The sequence below is a fragment of the Mytilus galloprovincialis genome, chromosome 13, assembly GCF_965363235.1.
Source record: "Mytilus galloprovincialis chromosome 13, xbMytGall1.hap1.1, whole genome shotgun sequence".
Lineage (NCBI taxonomy): Eukaryota > Metazoa > Mollusca > Bivalvia > Mytilida > Mytilidae > Mytilus > Mytilus galloprovincialis.
The window spans coordinates 54755022-54778382 of NC_134850.1; the positions used below are offsets into that span (position 1 = coordinate 54755022).

General features: G+C 31.0%; 1 protein-coding gene across 2 annotated transcripts in view; it reads left to right on the forward strand.

Annotated features, from left to right (window-relative positions):
• The window catches only part of LOC143056781 (uncharacterized), a 54819-nt gene that overhangs the window by 18304 nt on the left and 13154 nt on the right, over nucleotides 1-23361 (forward strand). For both annotated transcript variants that reach the window (XM_076229943.1, XM_076229942.1), the window contains exons 2-6: nucleotides 8650-8772; nucleotides 12821-13031; nucleotides 14182-14394; nucleotides 18669-18791; nucleotides 19786-19992. In XM_076229943.1, the coding sequence (XP_076086058.1) occupies nucleotides 8650-8772; nucleotides 12821-13031; nucleotides 14182-14394; nucleotides 18669-18791; nucleotides 19786-19992 (877 nt within the window). The remainder of the gene's footprint in view (nucleotides 1-8649; nucleotides 8773-12820; nucleotides 13032-14181; nucleotides 14395-18668; nucleotides 18792-19785; nucleotides 19993-23361) is intronic.

Sequence of the window (23361 nt, forward strand, 5' to 3'; positions counted from 1 at the left end):
TGTATGAAATAAGCCCCGCCTCCCTACTACCTTATAAGGAATATAAAGGGACGTAACTCTACTACTCACCGTGTTTGAGACAAGCCCCGCCTCCCTACTAACCTAATATCAAATATATACGGTCTCCACGAGGGTGCTTTTAACCAATCACATTCCTAGAAATGTATAGAAAGGTAAGATTATATTATATACTTGCTAATAATAATATTGATGTTTTGCCACAAAAATAAATCTCAGAAATCTAAACCATAAGAAATTTAATTGTCATGTACTGTCCACGTTCGAGACCATATTCCAACAAATCGTAACTGATGAATATGTTCCCATATCTCATTCTTATTTCTATTATGACGTTCTCCAAACGTAGAAATTACATTATATTAAGCATTTAAAACTTAAAGTCATGGAATACATGTATTTTCTATCATGTTTATCAAATCAAAATGATTTTTTTTAAAAATAAGACACTAATCAAGTAAGAAATTACATAAATGAAATCGGTTAAGGGTTAAGTAGCTATTAGTGATTTGCATGCACAAACAGTCGTTGTCCGCAATACACACACAACCTGCTTTCTAGATAATGGAACTTGGAAGTAACAAACATCATTTCCTCCTTTCCACCATAACATATAGAATCACTTTATTTCCAAAATCATTAAACTTTATAAATATGGAGGTAATCTGTTTCAGTATGCTATGTTAATCATGTAATTTTCTTATTCAGTTTTGATCGTCTTTTGTGACAATTGTAATAATATTTTCAATAACTGAAACAAAATTTATTTAGTGTACCTCGATTAGAACTAACAACCGCCTATCTTTGTCCTATTATAATTCAGAGGGGCTTATATGTCTATCAACTGGACCAGATGATGGTCCCAGTAGCCGACAGTTTATTCCTCGTTTTTGCTAATAAGTATAATTTCACGGTACCAAACCAGTCTTTGGTTGGTATAGAATACTTTGAAGGCGTTGCTCCTCAACTACGTACTTTATTTTCCCTATCTATTAAAAACTTTGTTTTAAACCGTCACTTATGAGTGTTTTGTAGACAAATTGTGCGACTGGTGTAGAGTAATATAAGCCCAGTATTATAATGGGTTAAAAAATTATCATTTTAATACTAAACGATGTTATGGGTAAACTCAAGTTTTTGATAACCCGTATTATATTTATAAAGAGGTGGGACGTCGACGACAGTCTAGGTGTTGAATGCAACCTTTCCTGTCGAGTTGTACGATTTAAGTTTCCTTTCGACAAATAAAAAGCGATTGGAAAGATACCAATGAGACATTTAAACCCATTAGATAAAAATAAACTGATAATGCAATGGCAAAATGAAAATATCAAAAGACAACAGCAGTACAAAAATATCAATATAGAAAAATCAGCATGTTTGAACTTTCATAAGCAACACGGCGGTTAACAAGTATTAACAAGTAGTAAGCAGGATCTACTTATCATTCTGGAGCACTTGAAATCACCCCAGTTTTAGGTGGAGTTCGTATTGGTCGTTCGTTAGTGTTTTATGTTTTGTTTTGTATCCCATGAAACATCTTTTTTTATGAATGACGTGCATGTAATCAACAAAGACTCAAAACTTAAAAACTATTCAGTGAAAAATAAAATAAAAAAACAATACTGAACTCCGAGGAAAATTCAAAACGGAAAGTTCCTAATCAAACGGCAAAATCAAATGATAAAACACGTCAAACGAATGGACAACACTGTCATATTCCTGACTAGGTACAGGCATTTTCAAATGTAGAAAATGGTTGGTTGAACATGTTTTTTAGCGCTAAACCTCTCCCAGGATTTTGTTCCTATAGTATGACGTTAATTTTTAGGATATTTATGGCTTCTTATCATTCCACATTATTGGATTTGCTGTATGTAGTCCTCCTCGTATGAAATAAAAAAAAAACATGACGACAAAAGAAGGGTTGGCAATCGTGTTACGGAAAAATCATCTTAGCATTACCTTTATGTTTGGATGAATCATGATGATATTAGCTTTACCTTTTACGCAAAAAGATATTCTTTTTCTTCATAAAGCAGACTCCTCAAATAAATTAGATTTGTAATATGTGTAATCAGGATTATGCATGTAATAACAAAAAGTTAAATGAATTTAAAATGATATAAATGGAAAAACTCTACGTCATAATAACAATACGTGCGACAGACCGGTGGGGTTGGTAATTGGTAAAGAGAGTATGTTTATGCAGGTCTTCACTTGTAAACAACCAGTTGTATATCAATAGAAAAAATATTAATAGTACATCACTGTGGCTTTTCTTGATATCTAAGATGATAAATAAACATCAGGTATCGTTGTGTATATTACCACAAAAATAAACATCCATTTGATATTGATACGATATTAGTTTATTTCAAGTTGAATTGGGAATAATATATATCAGATTAATCACGCAGAATTCATATAGGTTCAGCAAATTAGCTTAGATAATATGACCTGTAGATGTTTTTTTTTTCATCTACAATGTAAGAACAATGAAAATTATATGACATTGTATAGACAGAAGAAGAGAATAGAAAAGGACGACCTTAACTTACAGCTAATCGCTTAATACGGTTAGGTTATTCCGGATTTTACTACCATTTGTTTAAGTTGTTTAAACGAAGAGAACATGTAATTTCAAATATGCGACAAATAGTGTGTAATTGTAACACTAAATATTGTAAAGACGTATGAAATGTAAAAAGTGTCATTTCCATTATTCTGTTGTACTGATTAACACAACATTACGGCAAAACATTGTTTTCAACATGTGTGTTCTGTTTTTTGTCTTTTTTCGTATTTAAGGCAGATTTAAGGTAGGTTGCATTTCTATATATTGACAATGCAATTTCCCATAAGAACTCCTTTTACGGCTAAAACTGTACCACTTTTACTAAGAGGTTTTGAAACAAATCATATCCTAGAATTGAAGGTTCATATGCACCACAATTTTTTCAAAGGTCAAAATATAGGGCTGTGGGGCATATTTTCAACGTTTATATGCCCTGAACTTCTCAGAGTTTAAACTAACACTAATTTTCTTAACTACCCCTACCTCGAATGAAAGGTTACCACAGATTTCAATGTAAACAATATGCACATGCAAATTTACTGGTAACATTCCCAAGTTATTTCTCTGTGAGATGGAACACAGAGAGAATAACTGGGAACCAGTATGTAAACAAAATTAATTTTCTATGAATATTCAAGATCTCCCGAAAAGAGGCATGTTTTGAGAAACAGCTGTATTTATAAAGTGCAACCTGTACCAAGTCAGGAATTTGGCAGTTGCTATCAAATAGTTAGTTTCGTTGTGTGCTGGCGTTTGTTTTTGTTGTTCTTTATTGTTCCGGTTGTTCTTTTGTTTTCATCTTAAAGTTTACGGGTTTTGCTCGGTTTTGTAACCTGAACTGTTTTCTCTCAATATATCGATTTATGGCTTTTGAACACAAGTATACTTCCGTTGTCTTTATTGTATGTATCAGTGGTATATCAGTGGTATTGATATGTTTCAAGTAGTTGCTTAACTTTGAATTATAAAGTGATAGGAATGCTTATGCATCATTCATATATTGAAGTTAACATTTACTAACAGATATTCAGCATTATTTCAATATTTGCAAAATAAAATATTCAATGGTATTCCTCAGAGCAGGTGAAACTTAATGAGAAATAAGCGAATGGCCGTTGCTAACTGAATGAAAATTCTGTTCATTAATAATTTTATGAATCGTTGTAATTATCTATTGAAATCTAAGGATGGCAGTCAATCTAAGTTTATTTATGTAATACTTTTATTCATGCACTTGTATGTCGCACAAAACGAACTAAAAGTATATCTTCTAATCTTGTTTTATGACACATCCGGAATTCGCTAAGTAACTTTTATTGTCATCTTGCTTTATATTATTGACATTAGAACAAATATTCTATTTATAAAACCTCTTAGACATACAATAAATCTGATAAAAGTAGAAAACTAGGTTATCAACGCTGCTGAATATCCTTCATACGGCGGAAACTGTTTTTACACACGTGTGTTATAGTGACAATAGAAACACCACAACTTGGTTATAAACGCTCATCAACGTTTGTGATATACTGAATTGCATTCGTGTGCTGATTACAAATGTGTTTTGTTTAACGCTTTTACTTCCCGACAAAATTTTAAAAAGGAGAATTCAATTCTTTAATTGAAAAACAATTTCATACACTAATTATTGTTATATATTTCATTATGATGATGGTCATTGTAAAACTTTTGTATTTATTCATAATGAGTAATTTTTTGTTCTTGTGTTGTTTATTTTTCTTTCCTTGTTTTCAGTATGAAGTGTATTTTTCCTGTGTCATCATATAATATTACAGTGCATATTTGTAAAATATGTAAATATGCACACATAAAAATGAAGTAAACGCTTTACATCTTTTATCAAAAAGGTATACTTATATTTGTATTTGATACCTATCTGTAAAACAATTGGAAATGTTAATACAGAAATAGATTACAAGATTACTTTTAAAACAGTTGATACACTGATAATTCTAGTTTAAGAAGTCTGCATGAAATAAAAATTTCTGTACTATTCATCAGATGAATTATTTGCTGATGTATATTTTATTGAGTTTAAACAAGAGGTATAAATAGTAATGAGATATTCAAAGTCCTAAGTCAAACAGATATCGCCATAGCAACAAATGACCGACGAAAGCTTACAAGTGTTTACTCAAGCATTTACGCGCATTCATTTACAAAACACAACATATAAAACCAACGACTGAGCAACATGATACCCACCATAAACTGGAAGGGATCTAAAGTTCCCCGCGAGTGTTAGCTGATAATGCTATGCTGATAAGCTTTATTCAGTGCGATAGTCTCGTGTAGCAGCGGATTAGTATTCATAACACATCATCTAATTTGTAAACCATTGAAATACATTGTGTATGACATTTTTTGTTGTTCATACAACGATGTTCAAACGATCTCTGTTCAGCACGTATAATAGTAAATTTTTTTTCTTAATCAGAATATTTTTATTTCGTAAAACAGATGCTGCAATCCAGTACCAGTATCACGAGTGAGAAAGCTCAATGCGCTGAACACCTTTTAAAATGTAAAGCACGTGATAATAATCTTTCAAAACTAAATGTGTGCGGTTTTTAATTTGTGTCTGGTTTATGTAGTAAACGGCAGTTTATCATAAAATTACATCGCAAGCATTTGTCCTTAGCTGCAATGTTTGGATTAAAAAAAATCAAACTTGGGTCCAAATAGAGTTAACCTAAGAGTTTTTTTACATTTCAAGCATTAATGAATTTCAAGCAAAACAAATCTTTTTCATAAAAGTAAGGATTGCTTAAAATAAGAAATATAATGAAATGCAAAAACATAAGTTGATTTCAATTCCAAATATAATCAGATAATGGAATTTAAAGAAAAAAATGTTATATTGGATCTAAGTAACCTTCTACGTAAAAGTAAAGACAGATCTAAGTCTTATATGTTTCATATGATATTGTAGTTGGTATACTCTTCATCTTTGTTAAGACTAAGAATTGATGTACATGTGTTTGAAATCTGATTACGATGCACGATGGGAAATATATTAGATAATTTGTGAAACAATGATCTTTGATGTTTGAATATAGACAAGAAGTAACTTCAGAAAAAACTGGAGGTTAAAAGATGCGGATTTGACACTAGTAAACAAAATTGCTAAACTTAACTTAATGAAACTCAGACAATATACGAATATGGAGATGTGGTATGATTGTAAAGGAGACAACTATATAACAGAGTTCAAATAAGAAGATTCAAGCTAAATTTAAGAATGGAAATGGGGACTGTGTCAAAGAGATAATATAGGTCATCGTAAGACCTTCAACGATAACAAAAACAAAGATCATTTAGTTTAGCCTCATGCATGATCTGTTCTTTAAAACGGATTCACCTTAACATAAAGCATTTTTACTGTACATGGCTGAATGAAACAAAACACCAATATTCTATGGGATCTAGGTTGGCAACATCCAGTCATTAAATAATGCAATTGAAACACGAAAAACAACATGCTAACAATAATTAAGATTAGCAGGCGTTACATAAATAACAGTTCTTATCATATCTAGAAATATGTCACGCAGCCTGTACTATATACCAAATACAACTACAAAACATAAGAATAAATTCACAACTTTATGAATTATTTTTTTTTATTAAATACTGTAATGTGGCGATGTACATATATTTTTATTCAATTGTACAATTCGATGACAATTGTTGTATACGTTTGAAAGACAGTTAACAACAAATAGAATAGTTCTATTTTCAAAAAAGTTAAACAGACCTTCCAACCAATCAAACTGTTAAAATTGTTGAATGCAAACTGTCGAAGGATTTATCTCTAGCTTAGTATGCACAGTTGATCACAAATTGGATTCACCTGTGCAAATTACTATGCATAACAGTACTCATTATACCTTGTAACATAAAAATATTGATATTTAGAGGCCATGAATTGACACAATGTTATATATTTCAAGAGAGAAAATAAACGTCATGATTCAGACCTACACAATATTGTGGATTAATATATTTTCTTGGGTACAAATATCTAAAGTTTGGGGTAAACTTGCAAATTCGTGTATATCTGATTTCGTAATTTGTTGAAAGTCTGCATATATTCATATAAAAAATGCATTATGTTGAACTTTTAAATTCGTGGTTCCCCTGTACAAAATCAAATCCATAAAAATTAATATCCAACAAAAAATAATGAATCCACAATGAAAAAAAATATATAACAGACTACAACAAACGACAACCACTGTATTTCAGTTTTGTGACTTTGGAAAATTATATGCACAACGTTGCAGTATTTCAGGGGTTCGTAAGCGCTCGAATAAGGAACTTAAGGTTTTCTAAAACGAGTTGTCCAGTGGAGTTTATAACTTCCTGTTTTATTAGAAAATAACAAAGACAGTAACCTTCACTGTGGTAATAAAATTCAAGTCGTTAGCATGCACAGGCCTTTGAGTTGTCAGTTTAATTTCGATTAATGAGTTTGACTGTCCCTTTGGTATCATTTGTATCAGATCTACCATCTATTTGCTTCCTGTTTGACTAAACTTCTATTCTTTTAATCGTTGTGGGTATGAATTTTATCTTATTCATTTCTCAAGATCTATCGCAATGATTTTTGTTTTGTTATTTAATCTGAAGTTTCATAGTAAAATTGCTAATGTAAACGGGGAATGTGTCAAAGAGACAACAAACCAAACACATAGCAGAAAATTCGCCCAGGCTGCAAATGAGTTTTCACAGCGAGAAAATCTAAAATCCTGATCGTGCTTTATCTGTAATTTCAAAGACTTCTAGACAAAAACGTCTGTTCGTTTCGAATCTATAAGCCTTCTTACAAAAAAATTCATAAAGCATGACAACGCTTCAACTTTAAACAACCTAACCTAACAGATTACTACAAAATCCAAACGATAACGGATATTTAACAATATTGACACAGCTGGGCGATAGTTGGACTCTAACATGCTTTGGGTCGAGTTGTATTACAAACTAGTTAAAGTTTTTTTATACACCAATGAAAGTTTCATACTTGGTTAGGATTTCTGTGATATTCATTTTACTGTGATAGCGATTGTAAAATTTTCCGAGTAGCCACTCATTACCATCTATTTTATCTTGCTTGAAAAGACTAGATTGACATGTAAATGCAAAGAGTATACTGAAAAGGTACATCACAAGATAAATCTATTGTTAACTTGTTTGTGTCTAAAAACTTACTTTTATATAGTCATGTTTATGTTATAATTTATATTTCGCATTTACTTGCATGCAATCATTGACGTCTTTCATGTTTGCAGGAAATGTACTCCCTATTTTAGTAAAGATAGAAAAAAGATTTCTTTTATAGATTTGCGGATGATTGTTCTTAAAACTTGTTATAAATTCATGCATTCATCATTCATTTCAATTACAATCAGTTTTTATCCTGCTTGAAAAGATTCAATTGACCTACATTTCAAAAGATGAAAATAAAAATGTGCATCACAATATGAATCTGTTGTTAAAAGATGATTTACGTCAGAACTATAGGAAATCTGTTAACAACGGAATGTTAAAATCTATATCATGACCAGCATGTACTGCAAACATTTGAATGATAAAGAGTAAAATCAAATCCCACATACAGTGATATCTGAATATGTCGATGTGGGCTTGTCTAAAAAAGTAAAACAAAAGTACCAAACTTCAAGGTTCAGTTTGAGGGTGGCAATCCATGAAAAATGACAAAATAGTACATTGTGAACCAACGGAACGAGTGCTAAATTTATATTCATAAATCCGAATCATATATTCTAGATTGACCATATATTCTGAAAAGACCATATATTCTAAAAATACCATATATCCTAAAAAGACCATATATTCTAAAAAGACCATTTATTCTTAAAAGCCCATATATTCTAAAAAGACCATATATGCTAAAAGGACCATATATTCTAAACGGACTAATTGCCAAAGTTTACTTTGTAAACTAACCCCTTTTTTAAACTGATTAATGCGTTGTTTAATTATTAATTTCAGCTGATACTTTTTTTTAGAATGTATTTGATACAGCTTTTGATGCTGGAGGAAAAGTCAGTTCAGGACTAACAGCTACAACCATAGTATCACAATGGACCTGGGCTGCCACTTTACTACAATCTGCCACTGTTGCCAGCAAGGTACGAAAAGATAGTAATTTCAATCTATGTTATAAATTCAGGTTTGGTCTCAGTATATTATATATGAATTCATTAAAGCGAAATGAAAAAAAATTGCGTAAAGAAAATACAGAAAGATTAACAAAAAAGGCATAAGAAATAAGTAACAAATAAGGAATAAGGAATGAGAACCTAACTTGGTATGCAAATTTAGCATTTTCAAAATTCAGGTTAGTTTGCGGGAAATTTATTGAACAGCATATGGATTCATTGAGGCAATAATCAAGCATACGTTTACCTACATGTTCTTTTTTGCTTGTTGTTAAGTGAACACTTTGCATGACTTAACATACAACGTCCAGTGTTCGTTTTGATATCCGAATAACCATGTATACACGTGACAATACATTGGCACCAATTGCCTTATTTTAAAAAAGTCGTTACTGTTGAGAAAAAATATCAAAGAAAGGAACGCTATGAGAAGTAAGAAAACAAGAAAATAAGGAAAAAGTAACAAATAAGGTATAAGAAATGTGAAACAACCAAGGAATACACAATAAGTAACAAATAAGGCATACGGAATAAGTAACAAATAAGGAATAAGTAACAAGCTGGGGTTCGTGTTGTTTATTCTTTAGTTTTCTATGTTGTGTCATGTGTACTATTGTTTGTGTCTTTGTCCTTTTCATTTTTAGCCGTGGCGTTGTCAGTTTATTTTCGATTTACGAGTTTGACTGTCCCTCTGGTATCTTTCGTTCATCATCTTTAACAAATAAGGAATAAGGAATAAGGAATAAGAATCTAACTTGAAGATCCTTAAATTTATGACAATGAAGATACATTAGATACTTCTATAAGGGGTTACAAGCTACCAGCTCACAATTAAAGAATACAAAATAAAAAAACAAATAAGGAAAAGGGGATAGGTAACAATTAAGGATTAAGGAATAAGTAACAATAGATATCAAAAGTACCAGGATTATAATTTAGTACACCAGACGCGCGTTGTGCAATAACAAATAATGAATAGGAAATAAGTACATAACTTGACGATCCTTAAACGTATGACAATGAAGAGACATTAGCTACTATGTTACTTCTTTCAAGGATTCAATCTACCAGCTGTGATATAGTCAATTCATATGATATCAGATATCGATACTAAATCAATAATATTTATTAACACTTTATTTATGAAATCCATGCCTACTGTATTACAGTATTATGATGGGGATGTAATGTTCAAGATACTGATAGTTAGAATTGTAATACAATTTGAAATTGACATTCGCTAAATTAGTTTCAATAGATGTGAACTATTATGCAACATTGTATCATTATTAAGGGCGTCTTAAATGGCCACTAAACGTTAAAATTGTTAAATATTTCATTATTTAACTGTTTCCCATGAGTGTGATTCATTTGTAATGGGTGATATATATATTTTGGATGAAAACTAAATAAAGTTGTCCGAATATTTTGGTAATGAAGAAAGTTATTGATTTGTAAACCCTGCCGACTCACTCTAATATTAAAAATATTCCTCAGAAATTTGTGAGTTTGTGAGTCACTCACTACTTTATAAGGTATTAATACATTCTATACCATTGCAGTTATAATAAAATACTTTGAAAAATATTCATTCCAGTTTTGATAGTTATTGATATGATGGTTATTTTTATCGAAAAGTATCTTTTAGTTAGTAATATAAAATATAATGTAAAAACCTAACATTATCATATCTATAGCTTATTCGACGAAAATAAATCAAGTTGCAACCACACCCTGCTTAAGCACAATTGTTAAATAATTTAGATATAAAAAAAAAATAAAAATAATTGAAAACGTGCTGGTTACGCTAATTTCATGTAATATATAAAGTCAAATTACAAAAAAAAAATTATCAAAAGATAAATGAAAAAAGTTCCATTCGAATAATGTTTTCCAGATATATCATGTTATCGGTCCTTGCAGTATATAATTGTCGTGCATTGATATCAAACCAGACATCATTGTTTATGTTCAATTAAGGTTTTTGAATCTAATCTGATGATACTCCTAAAAGACACATTAAAATGAAATTTGCTTATAAAATTCTAAAACAAATAAATGATTGATGGCTTTTAGTTAATAACTTAATCACTTTGCTACGAAATATCGATATTTCCATTAAACAAGTATGAATATTTAATTCTCCTAAACAAAGGGTTGCAGAGAAATTAGTAAATATTGATAATATAATAATAATAATAATAATAATAATAATAATAATAATAATAATAGTTTGTGCGTGATTGCGTAAACAAAAGAATACAGTGCAATTTTCACAACGACAAAACAGTAAATGTACTTTTGTATATTTTTAAAACACAATTTAAACTAATCAGGTGGGCGATGTTTGATAATACATGATGGTTAGTATTCCTTGCAATGTTCTTTTCTCTGAGAAAAAGAAAACGACTAATGTTACTGTTACATTATTTGCTTTTTTTTCTTCTCACAATATTGCGATAATGATTGTTTTCTTTCAGATTGTACAGAGTTATATATTAATTGTAAAATTACTTATTCACTTTTACATATCAGTCACATACATTACAGGTTCTTTTATTTCTATGAATTTTGTGTTTTCCAATAACCATTCTTGCTTTAAAAGGTGGTTTTTGAGCCTCAGTTATACATAATTTGATAGACCACAACTTTCAAAATGCTTATAACAAATTTAAACTATTTAAGGCCATAATGATAAAAATATGCAGGTAGAAGTTTATAAAAAGTTGAAAAGATCTTTTTCTATTCACCCGTTTCTATTTTTCATTAGAGTTTTGTAATTTGCATTTTAACTGTGTTTAAAATTGCAAATCGTCCTAGTTGTCCATACTCAATGCAGTTGTGTGTTTTAGGTCTAATATGGTTTTGCAAATTCAAAAATGTGTACGTTTTCTAAAATATTCATTTTCGTTCTAAACCTTTCAACTTCAAACTGTAAAGTACAAAATGTAATACAGTTATAATGAAGTTATCAATCATATCTAATTGGTATGCAATTGATAAATTATTATACATTGCTTTTTATTGAATTTTAATTACATCAAGACCCTAAGTTAGCAACTAAAAAGTGTACAGGAGTTTAGACAATAAAAATGCATTGGAACGTGTTACTTACATTTTGTACTTGCAATACCACTCTTCCACATGTGGAGCAGGATCTGCTTACCCTTCCGGAGCACCTGAGATCACCCTTAGTTTTTGGTGGGGTTCGTGTTGTTTATTCTTTAGTTTTCTATGTTGTGTCATGTGTACTATTGTTTTTCTGTTTGTCTTTTTCATTTTTAGCCATGGCGTTGTCAGTTTGTTTTAGATTTATGAGTTTGACTGTCCCTTTGGTATCTTTCGTCCCTCTTCCATTCAACTATTTTTTGTGGATGTATATTTAGAAGTGAGAGGCGAAACATACCATAGAGAAATTAAAACTCATTAGTCGAAAATAAACTGACAACAAGCCATGGCTCAAAAAAAAAGATCAACAAACAAACAATAGTACATAAAACACAACGATGATCGAAGGTGCTCTGGAATGGTAAGCGATTTTGCTCCACATGTGGCACTCATCGTGTTGCACGTGCTACATACAATATAATAATTTCCAATAGTTATTGTTTCATGTTTAATGTTTTTTTTTAATTTAATTTGATGATTCTCTCAGCAAACATTGAAATTAAGTTTGGCAATTTAGCAGTTGTAAAAATTCCATCAATCTTTTGTAAGATTCCTAGTCAAGTTTAAAAATGTCTGCTCTGTAATAAGGTTTTTTTGTTCTTGTGGTGTGATAAATGCAACAAGTACTATCTTTAACAAAGACACCATACACCTCCTGATGTGATCATATTTAGTAAAACATACATTTGTCATGCATTTTATTATATAGCCTGAACTTCAGAAGACAGTTATTTTTAAGTTTATATGTTTCTTTTTTTGTTGTTGTTGTATAACCCATTTTGAAAAATCAAATTAAATTATACCTTGTAAAATAATGCAGATATCCATATATTTTATTGTGTTTTGACAGTATGGCATAAGCGGGCCCTTTTGGTATGCTGCTGGTGCTACAATCCAAATTCTACTGTTTTCAATTATTTCCGCTCAACTGAAAATACGAGCACCAGGTGCAAAGACATTTTTACAAGTGATCCGAGCCCGATTTGACAGGAAAACACATATAACATTCTGTGTATTTGGACTATTAACCAATCTAATTGTGACTGCTATGTTGATGTTAGGTACGTGTTATATCATATATAGTTTATATATATAGTTTAGTTATGAATGATAAAAAATAAAGAGGTAGAATTGTCAATAAGATATCTGTCCACCACAAGCCAAGTTAAATATTGTTAAATTAATTTGTTCTATAGACGTATATTATTGATTAGGATGTTTGTGAACGACAACAAATGGATACTAGTGGAAATTATAAACAATACTTATATCAAAACGTAAACTGATGGATAATTTTCAACAATGTATTCAGTCTGTGGCACCATGATTAAATTAAAAAAAGAATAAAGAAACCCTATGATTTGCTTTCGTACTGCGCCTTAAGTTTATGACGTTAAATTTGATGTATGTATCTTCAATATAAATCACATTATTACCTGCGAAGACGAAGCGAGCGGAGGTTGTCAATTCGCAACACTAACGTTTTCCGCAATGTATTCCGTAATGGTTTTATATTTTTCTTCTCTATTTACTCCATAGCTAAATCATCAGAAAATACATATTAAGTTTTGATATGTGTGGTTCTGCAACATAAAAATTGTTTGAAAATATCTGTGCTGTTTTATATAATGCATGCATACATGAATACGTTAATGCTATGGTCGCGATAATATATTATTAATACAGTAATAATCATGTCATAATACCTTCAAACTAATCGGTATCATGTTATCAGCTTTGTGCTTTCCTGATGAAGGTAAATCAAGGAAATGCCTCTGATGCATGAAATTTATAACGTTTTATTTATTTGTTTTGCCAGCATCGTCAGCACAGCAGTCAGTATTCCGATACCGACATGATTTATAACAAATTTTTTTTTTTTATTATTCAAAAATTTTGAAATTCAAAAGAAATTAAGGTTCTGAATTCCTCAAGCAAATTTGGCCTTGAATGAATAGGCTATTATTTAGGTCCCTTTGGGTCATATAGCTCCTCAAATATTACCGTTTTAATACATCATTGGCTTTCAAATTTTCTACGTTGAACGTTCCAGATGAAATTAAATACAGCAAGGTTCAAATTTGACCTCCGTTTTGACAGGTAAGTGATACAGTAGTTCCACTACTTAGACCAACACTCGACCACCGCAGTTCATATGATTTAGGTAACAATCGTCTCAGTCCAAATAATATTATTTTCATTCTTTTTCAGGAGGAGCAGCTGTGTTGACCAGTCTTGTCAAAGGACTAAATGTAGAATTTGCCACAGTGTTAGTAGTTGCTGTCATAGGAACCTATACATTTATTGGGGGACTAGGAGCTACGTTTTATGTGTCGTATTTTAATACAGCGTTGATATACATAATCATGTTGATAATCATGCAGAAAGTCTACAATGATCCGGATAACAGCAGTAATCCATTAGGTATGAGTCACAAGGTTGTCTTAAATATTTGCAAGGCTATTTGACAGAGTGAATAAACCACAAACAATGACAAGAATTCCGTCTTTAGTCAAATGTATATAGTCGTTTCGTTCTTTCCAAAACATAATGGTATTCCTCTTAGATACTGTACTGTACTGTGAGGCTAATGCTTGGTGAAAAGATACCCTCTTGCTTTTTGTCGATGTTTGCTTGTACCAAATTATAATTGCATGATAGAAACATCTCGGAAAATTTATGATTCAAGTTATTTTCTTTTAATCGTGGAGTTTTAGTGCCACTTTACTATTTATCTAACCTATTTAGGTAACTAAAATGAGATTAAAAAGAGATTTTGTGTGTACATCAATCAGACAAAAATCCAACGACAAAGGTTTTCTAAAACCATACAGAGCAACAGTCTACAATAAAAAAAAAAAAGGTCTACAAACAATATTCGTTGAAGTTTTATTTGTTAGCTATTTGACATATGCATAACATTTGAACACAATATAAAAAAAGCCTGGCATACTTGAATGTACCGGAGATAAATGGGATCAAACAGGAATATTCTTTATCGCTGTTTTACAAAATTTTTATAAGGAGTAGGGGCTTTAATGGCCTAAAATGGCCCCAGATTTACAAGATAATGAAAATTCTAACAGAGCAGATTTTTCTCCATAAATTATTAGAATATGAGTAAATGATTTAAAAAAAATGTTTTTATTTAACTAAAAAAGGTTCAATGACGTCACAATGGTAGGTGCAAATGACGTCATAATTGGGAAAATAAGCAAAAATACCGAAAATTTGATGGTTTTTCTAAATTTTGACCACCGCACCATGCTTGCACCAATTAGAAATTTTAACATTTTGACAAGTTCATACATATCAAACTTCGGATAAAAAATCTTTTTGGTGCAAGGTTGGTGCGATAGTTTATTTTATATTTTTCATAGCCAAGCGGAGCAATAAAAAGCTGAAATTTGCCATCCAAATTGGACCTTTTCATCTGACAAAGTTTAGTTTATACATTCTTATACCTATAGAAACTTATTTTTTTTGTTTATGAATGTAAAGTGTATTCCTAATTATATTTCCGTAAGTTTATCTAGTTAAATTTCTTTAAAAAATCAGACAGCAATAGCAATAGAATAACAATTTTGAGGACAATTGTTTTAATTATGAAATTTTAGATAGACCATCAATATAACAAAATCTGTACATTTCTGATGTTTTTGCTAATTATAAATTCAAAATTTGTTGTTTGAATAGGGCAATCTTCCCTCTCTGATATTAGGGTCAGATCCATGATTTATGTAACGAAAAGGGGTGGGGGGTGTATTTTACTTAAATGTCAATAATTGGCGAGAAACACGGGATTTATTTCGAAATGAAACTACCTATGTTCCAATTGAATGTGTCTTTGTGGGTAATGTGCATAGAGAACAAGTTCTATAAAATTTTATGGTAAAAAAACGGAAACAGCATAAGGTAGACTATCCATATATCCGTATAAACATGTAATCATATATTATTATATAAGTACATCTGAGCCTGTGACAACTCTACAACTGATTTATTCATTGGATCACCAGCAGTGATGGTTATACATGGCTATGCACATTATGTATATACAACTCGTCTAAACATCAACCCAACAATGTAAGATCTGTAAATTTGCAAATGTATATATATATATATATATATGGATAATTGACCTTTCCATGCATAGAAAATAGAGCCTGAAGTCTGTAAGCATACTACATGTCTGTTACCTTTTTAAAGGTTAGGTTTTGAATAGTTTTATAATCATGCGTAAAAATGAAGTGTAAATTTTAAAATGTGACCCGGCTTTGTTGTTAAGCCCTATTTGTGGGCATTATGTTTTCTGGTCTATGCGTCTGTTCGTCCGTGCGTTTGTCAGTCTGTTCGTCTGATTGTCCTTGTGTCTCGCTTCAGGTTTAAGTGTTCGGTCAAGGTAGTTGAATCTGACATTAGACTCAGACTTTTTTTGAAGTAAATTTTACTGTGTGTATTGAGTGTTTAATTTTTTTCTACTTTGCCTAGAGGTAAAGGGAGATGGGGTTTGACTTCGCAAAAAAAAAACATGTTTAAATCTGCCGATTTTTTGGGCCTGTCCTAACCTAGGATTTCCTGGCCATTGTTAGTCTTGCGATTTGGGCATCCATGTAATAAAGACACATTCTTGTTTTCAATAATTTTGACGAATATATAATGAATATTGTCATGATGATCAAAGACCAAGTCATACGATGCTAAGATTAGTGAAGGCGAAACTGAGTAAACTAATCACATTGACAAAAACTACAATAAAACAAATAATATATATATATATATGTAATGAATATAGAAAAAATCTAAGAATACAGATTTATTTGATATAGTAGCATGTTCCATTTTTTTTTGTTTTTTTTGGTTTTTTTTTTAATAATTAATCAGTTTATTGCACTATTCGTTGTTAACAAATACCCTAAAAGGTACAACTATCCCAGATAGGTATATCCCTGTGTGTGAATTATCATGTGAACCAGGGGATTCACAAGATAAACTTATTATAGGTTTCAAAATGGTTAATACAATTTTTTTGTTTTGTAATTCTATAGAATGTAACGGTAATAAGTCTGGACGACTGAAATAGATAATAAAAATAAGATGAATTTGGAAAAGTCAACCCTAACGATCCTTTACATAAGTCTAGAGGGGGTGGGGTTGGAAGGGGGGGGGTACTTCAATACTTAATTGATAGGGGTGCCGCTGTTTTGTCACCTTACCCAGTTTAACATTTTAAAAATATATACCTTTTCATAAATTGCGTAGGAAAAAAAGTTATATCATATATATCTGATAGTTTTCTCAACTTTTCACTTATTCAAGCTTAAAAAGGTGTAAATAGAAGTGCCCCCCTTCAACCCCAACCCCTTCTGGAAACATAACTACTGTCATGGAAATACACTGACTTTTGAAAACACCCTCTAAGGCATGTGTCTGTATCTATTTTTTGAAGATAATCAATATTAAGATTTCTAAGCGCTAAATGTGTCTTGTCTTTATATTATTCTTCTTGTCGCTGATAAGTGAGACCCCACCCAGCATCAGATGCACAATCTGTATATATCAGCAATACCCGGTATTTTGTTTTGTTTGTTGGTGTTTCAATATTGCTTTCCCCCTTAGTATTTACCTTGGAGTTTGTTTCTTTTTACAATTTACACCTTAAATTGCCTTTCTGTTTCAATATATTTAAAATTAAATCTTGTAAATAGAAAACAAATCGCGGTTGCCATGGGCACAGATATGTTGCTAGGGAGAAACAACAGTGAATTGGCAAAAATGTGCAATTAATTATGTAGTATTTAAATAGTGTACAAGTGTAAAGTTCACTACATGCTAAACAGGTTCAATTTCAAATATAGATATATTTAAGCTGTATAATAATCATATTTGATGAGTTTAACTCCGCCATTTTAGTGGTTGCTAGGCAACAAAATAAACCAGCTAGACCCAAAATTCGATTATTTTCAGAAGGTCTATGGTATAGACTTACAACATGACAAATTAAATGGAATTTGGGGGTGGGGCCAAAAATGGCCCTTATAGCCCCTAGTCCTTTATAATTCGTTTCTCAATTAAGTATAATAATAATAAAAAACATTTTTGAAACTAAGGGCACAAGTGCCGTTGTCAATGTACAATTCAATATCGTGATAGGCAAAATAGCGATGAACAGATTATCATTGGTCATCTCAAATCGATTGCTTATCTCACGTTCGCCTTAATGGCTCAAGCAAGAACATCAATCTCGTTGAAATATAAACAATGATAATCTATAATTATGGAGAGTTTTTATTGTTTTGTTAGTTTCTCATCACACAACACCAAATGACGAATATACAGGTACCAAATGTTCACTTTGTCCAATTTTAAAGTTTGTAAAACAAAAACAAACTTGACACATGACTCTCTTCTTTGTTTCATTGTAAGAGAACTTCTCATTGATAGACTTACCATGAATATTTTTTAAAATGTCTTATTTAATGTTATATGTCTATCTGAAACAGACATTGGTATCTTGATAAGCTTAAAACGAACAATTGACCTTGTTCATCAAGTAATTGTTCATACCAGTTTTAAGGAATTAAACTTAGTAAAGGTATTAACATTTTATTCATTTGGTCTATTTTATTAAACATTTCATTTAATCTGGTATAAGACCCAAATACAAGTCATGCTAGTAACAATTTTATTTGGTTTAGGAAGCAAGGACATTATATATCAGTTTGTTGGATGTAGTGTAGGACCAGCGGAAAACCTAGACAACAGTTATCTCACAATAATGTCGAAACAGGGACTCATGTTTGGTCTCATCAATATTGTAGGTAAGATGTAACAAAAATGGTGGTGTAATTTTAATATGACTTTGTGTGTCGTATATAATCACAGACAACAGAATAAAGATACTCCTGACTATGAACAAAGACTTAAAAATCTTAATCTCAATCAGCGGTGTGAGAAAAGGTTTACATAAAAACATTATGCTAATATCAACTCAAGAAAAAAAAAGTGCAAGTTTACAGAATAACAGACGACAGACAAAAGTACAAGCGAATATATACTAGAAATACCATATCGATGACTGTTCTATTTAAACCAATGTGTACATCTGAAACAGTTGACGGTCCCGTTCCGTTTTATAAAATCATGTATAAGATTGCACTTCCGGTTGGATATAATCACACATGATGAACCCTGCTAAGAAAAAACGAATGCTTAATAAACGCTCATATAATTCGTCAGAATGTTAAATATTCTTGACTTGAATGCTTGTTTTTGTAAACTCATTAGGGTGCTAAAGCGTTGACGGAATTGAATTATGTCAAAGCTTTTAAATTACTAGAGGAGGCATTCAATACTTTTATTTACATTTTTCGCAATGATCATGAAAACACTATTACTATCCAGTTGTTTTCTTTCATTTACCTGTGCACCTTGGTGTGGAAACGTGTGTCATCATAAACTTGAAAATGAAAATGGGGAATGTGTCAAAGAGACAAAAACCCGACTGTAGAACTGACAACAGCAATTCCTGCAATTCATTTAGGAATGAAGAATGATGCGAGATTGCTGTTAGCCAATCGAAATAACGTATAATAATGAATCATACTTCTAATGTAATTATATATCAAACAAAAGCAAGTAAATGTAATGCATTTATCCATGGTTGAGTATGTGTCCATAGCGGAAGTGCTTTTATATGACGGAATGTTGTTCTATAGAAAGATTTGCAAAATCTTTTATTTTCGCACTACGTTAGAAATCAATTGTATTTATACATATTCTCATTAATTGATCAAAGAAGTATTTTCATTTTAGGAAATTTTGGGACAGTATTTGTCGACCAATCATACTGGCAAAGCTCAGTAGCTGCCAAACCTAAGGAAGGAGTGTTCGGTTTTCTCCTTGGTGGTATTTGCTGGTTTGCCATACCTTTTGCGTTTGCATCCACTACTGGTTTGGGATATATTGCTTTGAGTGCTCAGCAAGACTCGCCATTGTTAGATGCCGCCAGCGTAGACGCAGGTATTTTCGTATTCGAAAAGATATATCTGAGTACTAACACTAAAGTCCTTTAATAATTATTTTTTTTAAATCCGATCAAACGGTCGAATATGACTGTATAATACGTGTCTTAGAGTAGATAACGCGTTATTGAGCATTATGTACTAGTAACTATAATAGATGTACTTTATTGTCATCTGAATTCATTACTGGTGAATTTAGCTTTGGAAATGAATGACCTTATATGTAAAATATTCAATTGGAATGAAAAAAAAACTGTTTTCTTCAGTATTGTTTTGAACAGTCAATTTATTTCAACCTTCTTTAAAGCTTATGATTTCAAATGTGCATTTTTATGTATTCTTTTTCTAACGTAAGCCCGCTGTATTCATCTTTGATGGCCTTCAAGATTTCCTCAGGAATGTAAAACCAGAAATAACTTTGAATTCGAAGAGTACTTCTAGACGAGAACGGAAACCAACATTGCTTTGAAATGTATAATAAATGTATTGACACAAGATAGTGTTGAATCATAAGAACCTACGGAATAATTATCAATTACTATGAAAGCTGTCTGATAACTGACATTACAAATCTATAGAACATATGCTAATGTAACTAATTACTACCATTAAGTAAACTTCCTTGTCAGTTAATTCTTTGTATAGTAATTCACTTCTTTATTACTTTAAACAATACAGTTCATCAGTTAAGTACGCCTTAGGTCAGGAATATGACAGTTGTTGTCCATGCGTTTGATGTGTTTCATCATTTGATTTTTCCATTTGATTAGAGACTTTGCGTTTTCCTCGGAGTTTAGTTTATGAGATTTTACTTTTCAATATACAATTTAATAAAAGTTGTATAGCGTTGACAAAAAAAGAAATATTAAACGCTAGAAATTTCAATAACATGTTAAACAGTTTGTGATTTTCAAAATAAATATAATATACATGTAAATTCTGCACTCAAACTCAAAGATTAAGTATTTTCCAAAATTACAAAGTTTGTTAGTGATTGAAATAATAACAGAAAGTGATTGATCTAACTTTAAAATTGCAGGTATAAATCTAAAATAATTATATTTCTTGATGAGCTTCTTAATAGATATAGGAAGATGTGGTGTGAGTGCCAATGAGACAACTCTTCATCCAAGTAACAATTTAAAAAAGTAAACTATTATAGGTCAATGTATGGCCTTCAACACAGAGCCTTGGCTCACACCGAACAACAAGTTATAAAGGGCCCCAAAACTACTATTGTAAAACCATTCAAATTGGAAAACCAACGGTCTCATCTATATATAAAAAAAGAAAAAGAAACGAGAAACACGTATAAATTACATAAACAAACGACAACTATTGTACATCAGATTCCTGACTTAGGACAGGTGCAAACATTTGCAGCGGGATTAAACGTTTTAATGGATCCAAACCTTCTCCCTTTTTCTGAAACGATTGTATAACATCACAACATAGAAAAACACACGATAAAATATCAATTGGAAGGCTTAACTCAATCAAAAAACGTAAATTGATACACTATGAACGAATAAATTTGATCTGCGATATCTGAATGCAAATGCACAGTTGATAAAATATTAGGGACAAACATTCATGGCCAAAAAGCAAACAAACAAGTCCAAACAAAGCCATGGCAATACACCACTGCAAAATATTTAACCTATCGAAAATATTCACTTTAGAAAAAAAACGGTTTTAAAAAATACAGGTAAATCTTGAAGTTTATACAAATGTAGTAAGAAGAAGTGAAAATTAGAAAATAATCCAAATTATCAAAGCTGGTATATTGACAAGATCCATATAAATAAAAAATAACAAAAAAGCATTATAAACAGTATCAACAGGTCGAATTAACAAGAAAATGCGATTTGAGAGTATTCGCAGTAACTGACAGCTAGTTAAAAGCCAAAAACAATTAATAATAAAAAATCATGCATCAGAAACTAAAATCAACTAAAACACATCCCAGGAATTTAGTATTTTAACGCCATGAACAGTCAGAGAAGACATGACTTGTGCTATGCCAAAAATAAATGTATCGACAGGTAGTAGGATAGTGAGGAGCGACTTCTATAGAGATAAAAATTAACGTGTCTGTGTCTCTATACATCCCGCCTCAAAAGAAGATACAATTTAGTTATGTTTTAATTTGCTAATGACAAAATCGATATTAGTGACAATGTAAACTATATTCAGAGATATAATTACAATATTGGTACGATAACCCTTACTTATAAGTTTGTTTAAAGGTTTGATGAGTTTACACGGATCACATAGTGATTTCCTCGCTTTAAGTACAATAAAATTTAGGATGTGAAATACCATTTTTAATAAGTTTTCTACAGGTATAGCCAAATTTATTAATCAAATATTTGTATCTATGAAAGAATTTAGTAAAAGTTTTAAGTAATGTATAGTATCGAAATCCCTGACACAACAATTTCCAGTGATGCATTGATTACGTTCGTTAAAATCTATGACATCAGAACACACACAGGCAAACCGAACGAGTTGGGATACATAAACACCGTATGATGGAGCCAAAGGCACATCGCCGTCTAAAAAAGGAAAATTAACAATAGGAAATGAAAAATCGTCTCTTTTGTCGTAAATTCTAGTATGAAGTTTCCCGTTTGAAATTGAAATGTCTAAATCTAGAAAAGGACAACTGCTGCTGTTTATGTTAGATTTAGTTAAAGTAAATTCTTTCGGGTTAATTTCTGAAGTATATTTAGAGAACTCTGGATTATTCAACGAAAATATATCATCAAGATAACGGTAGGTATTTTTGAATGTATCAACCAAATATAACAATGATGGGTCTTTAATGAGTTTGGGCATTAACTGATATTAAAAGCAATATAGAAATAAATCTGTTATTAAAGGGGCACGGTTGGTGCCCATAGGAATACCTACTACCTGACGATACACTTTATGATATAAGTGTATTATTCAAATTATAGATCACACCTAATACACATTCTGCTATTTTACTAATCCCGCAGAAACGACCAGTTTCAATTCATAGATTGTGTGAGGACAAACGAATTTTCGTTACCCATTTACGAGACAAAATACATTTTCTTAAATACGTCTGTGTTCTACATTTGACAAAATATACCTATATATTCTACAAGTTGGTGATTTTTAAAGCGTAAAATGTAACTCTATGTCATATAACAGTTTTTCGGTTAATTGTAAATATGAACTATCCAAACAAAGTACCCATTGGTTGTTCCAATAATTAATCAAACTAAGATCATATAAGTTGACCAGGTTTTGCATTTACTACTATTTGGTACTTATTTTTTGACGCATGACTTCATGATATAATTTTCACTACCATGAATTTTTAACCATAATTTGA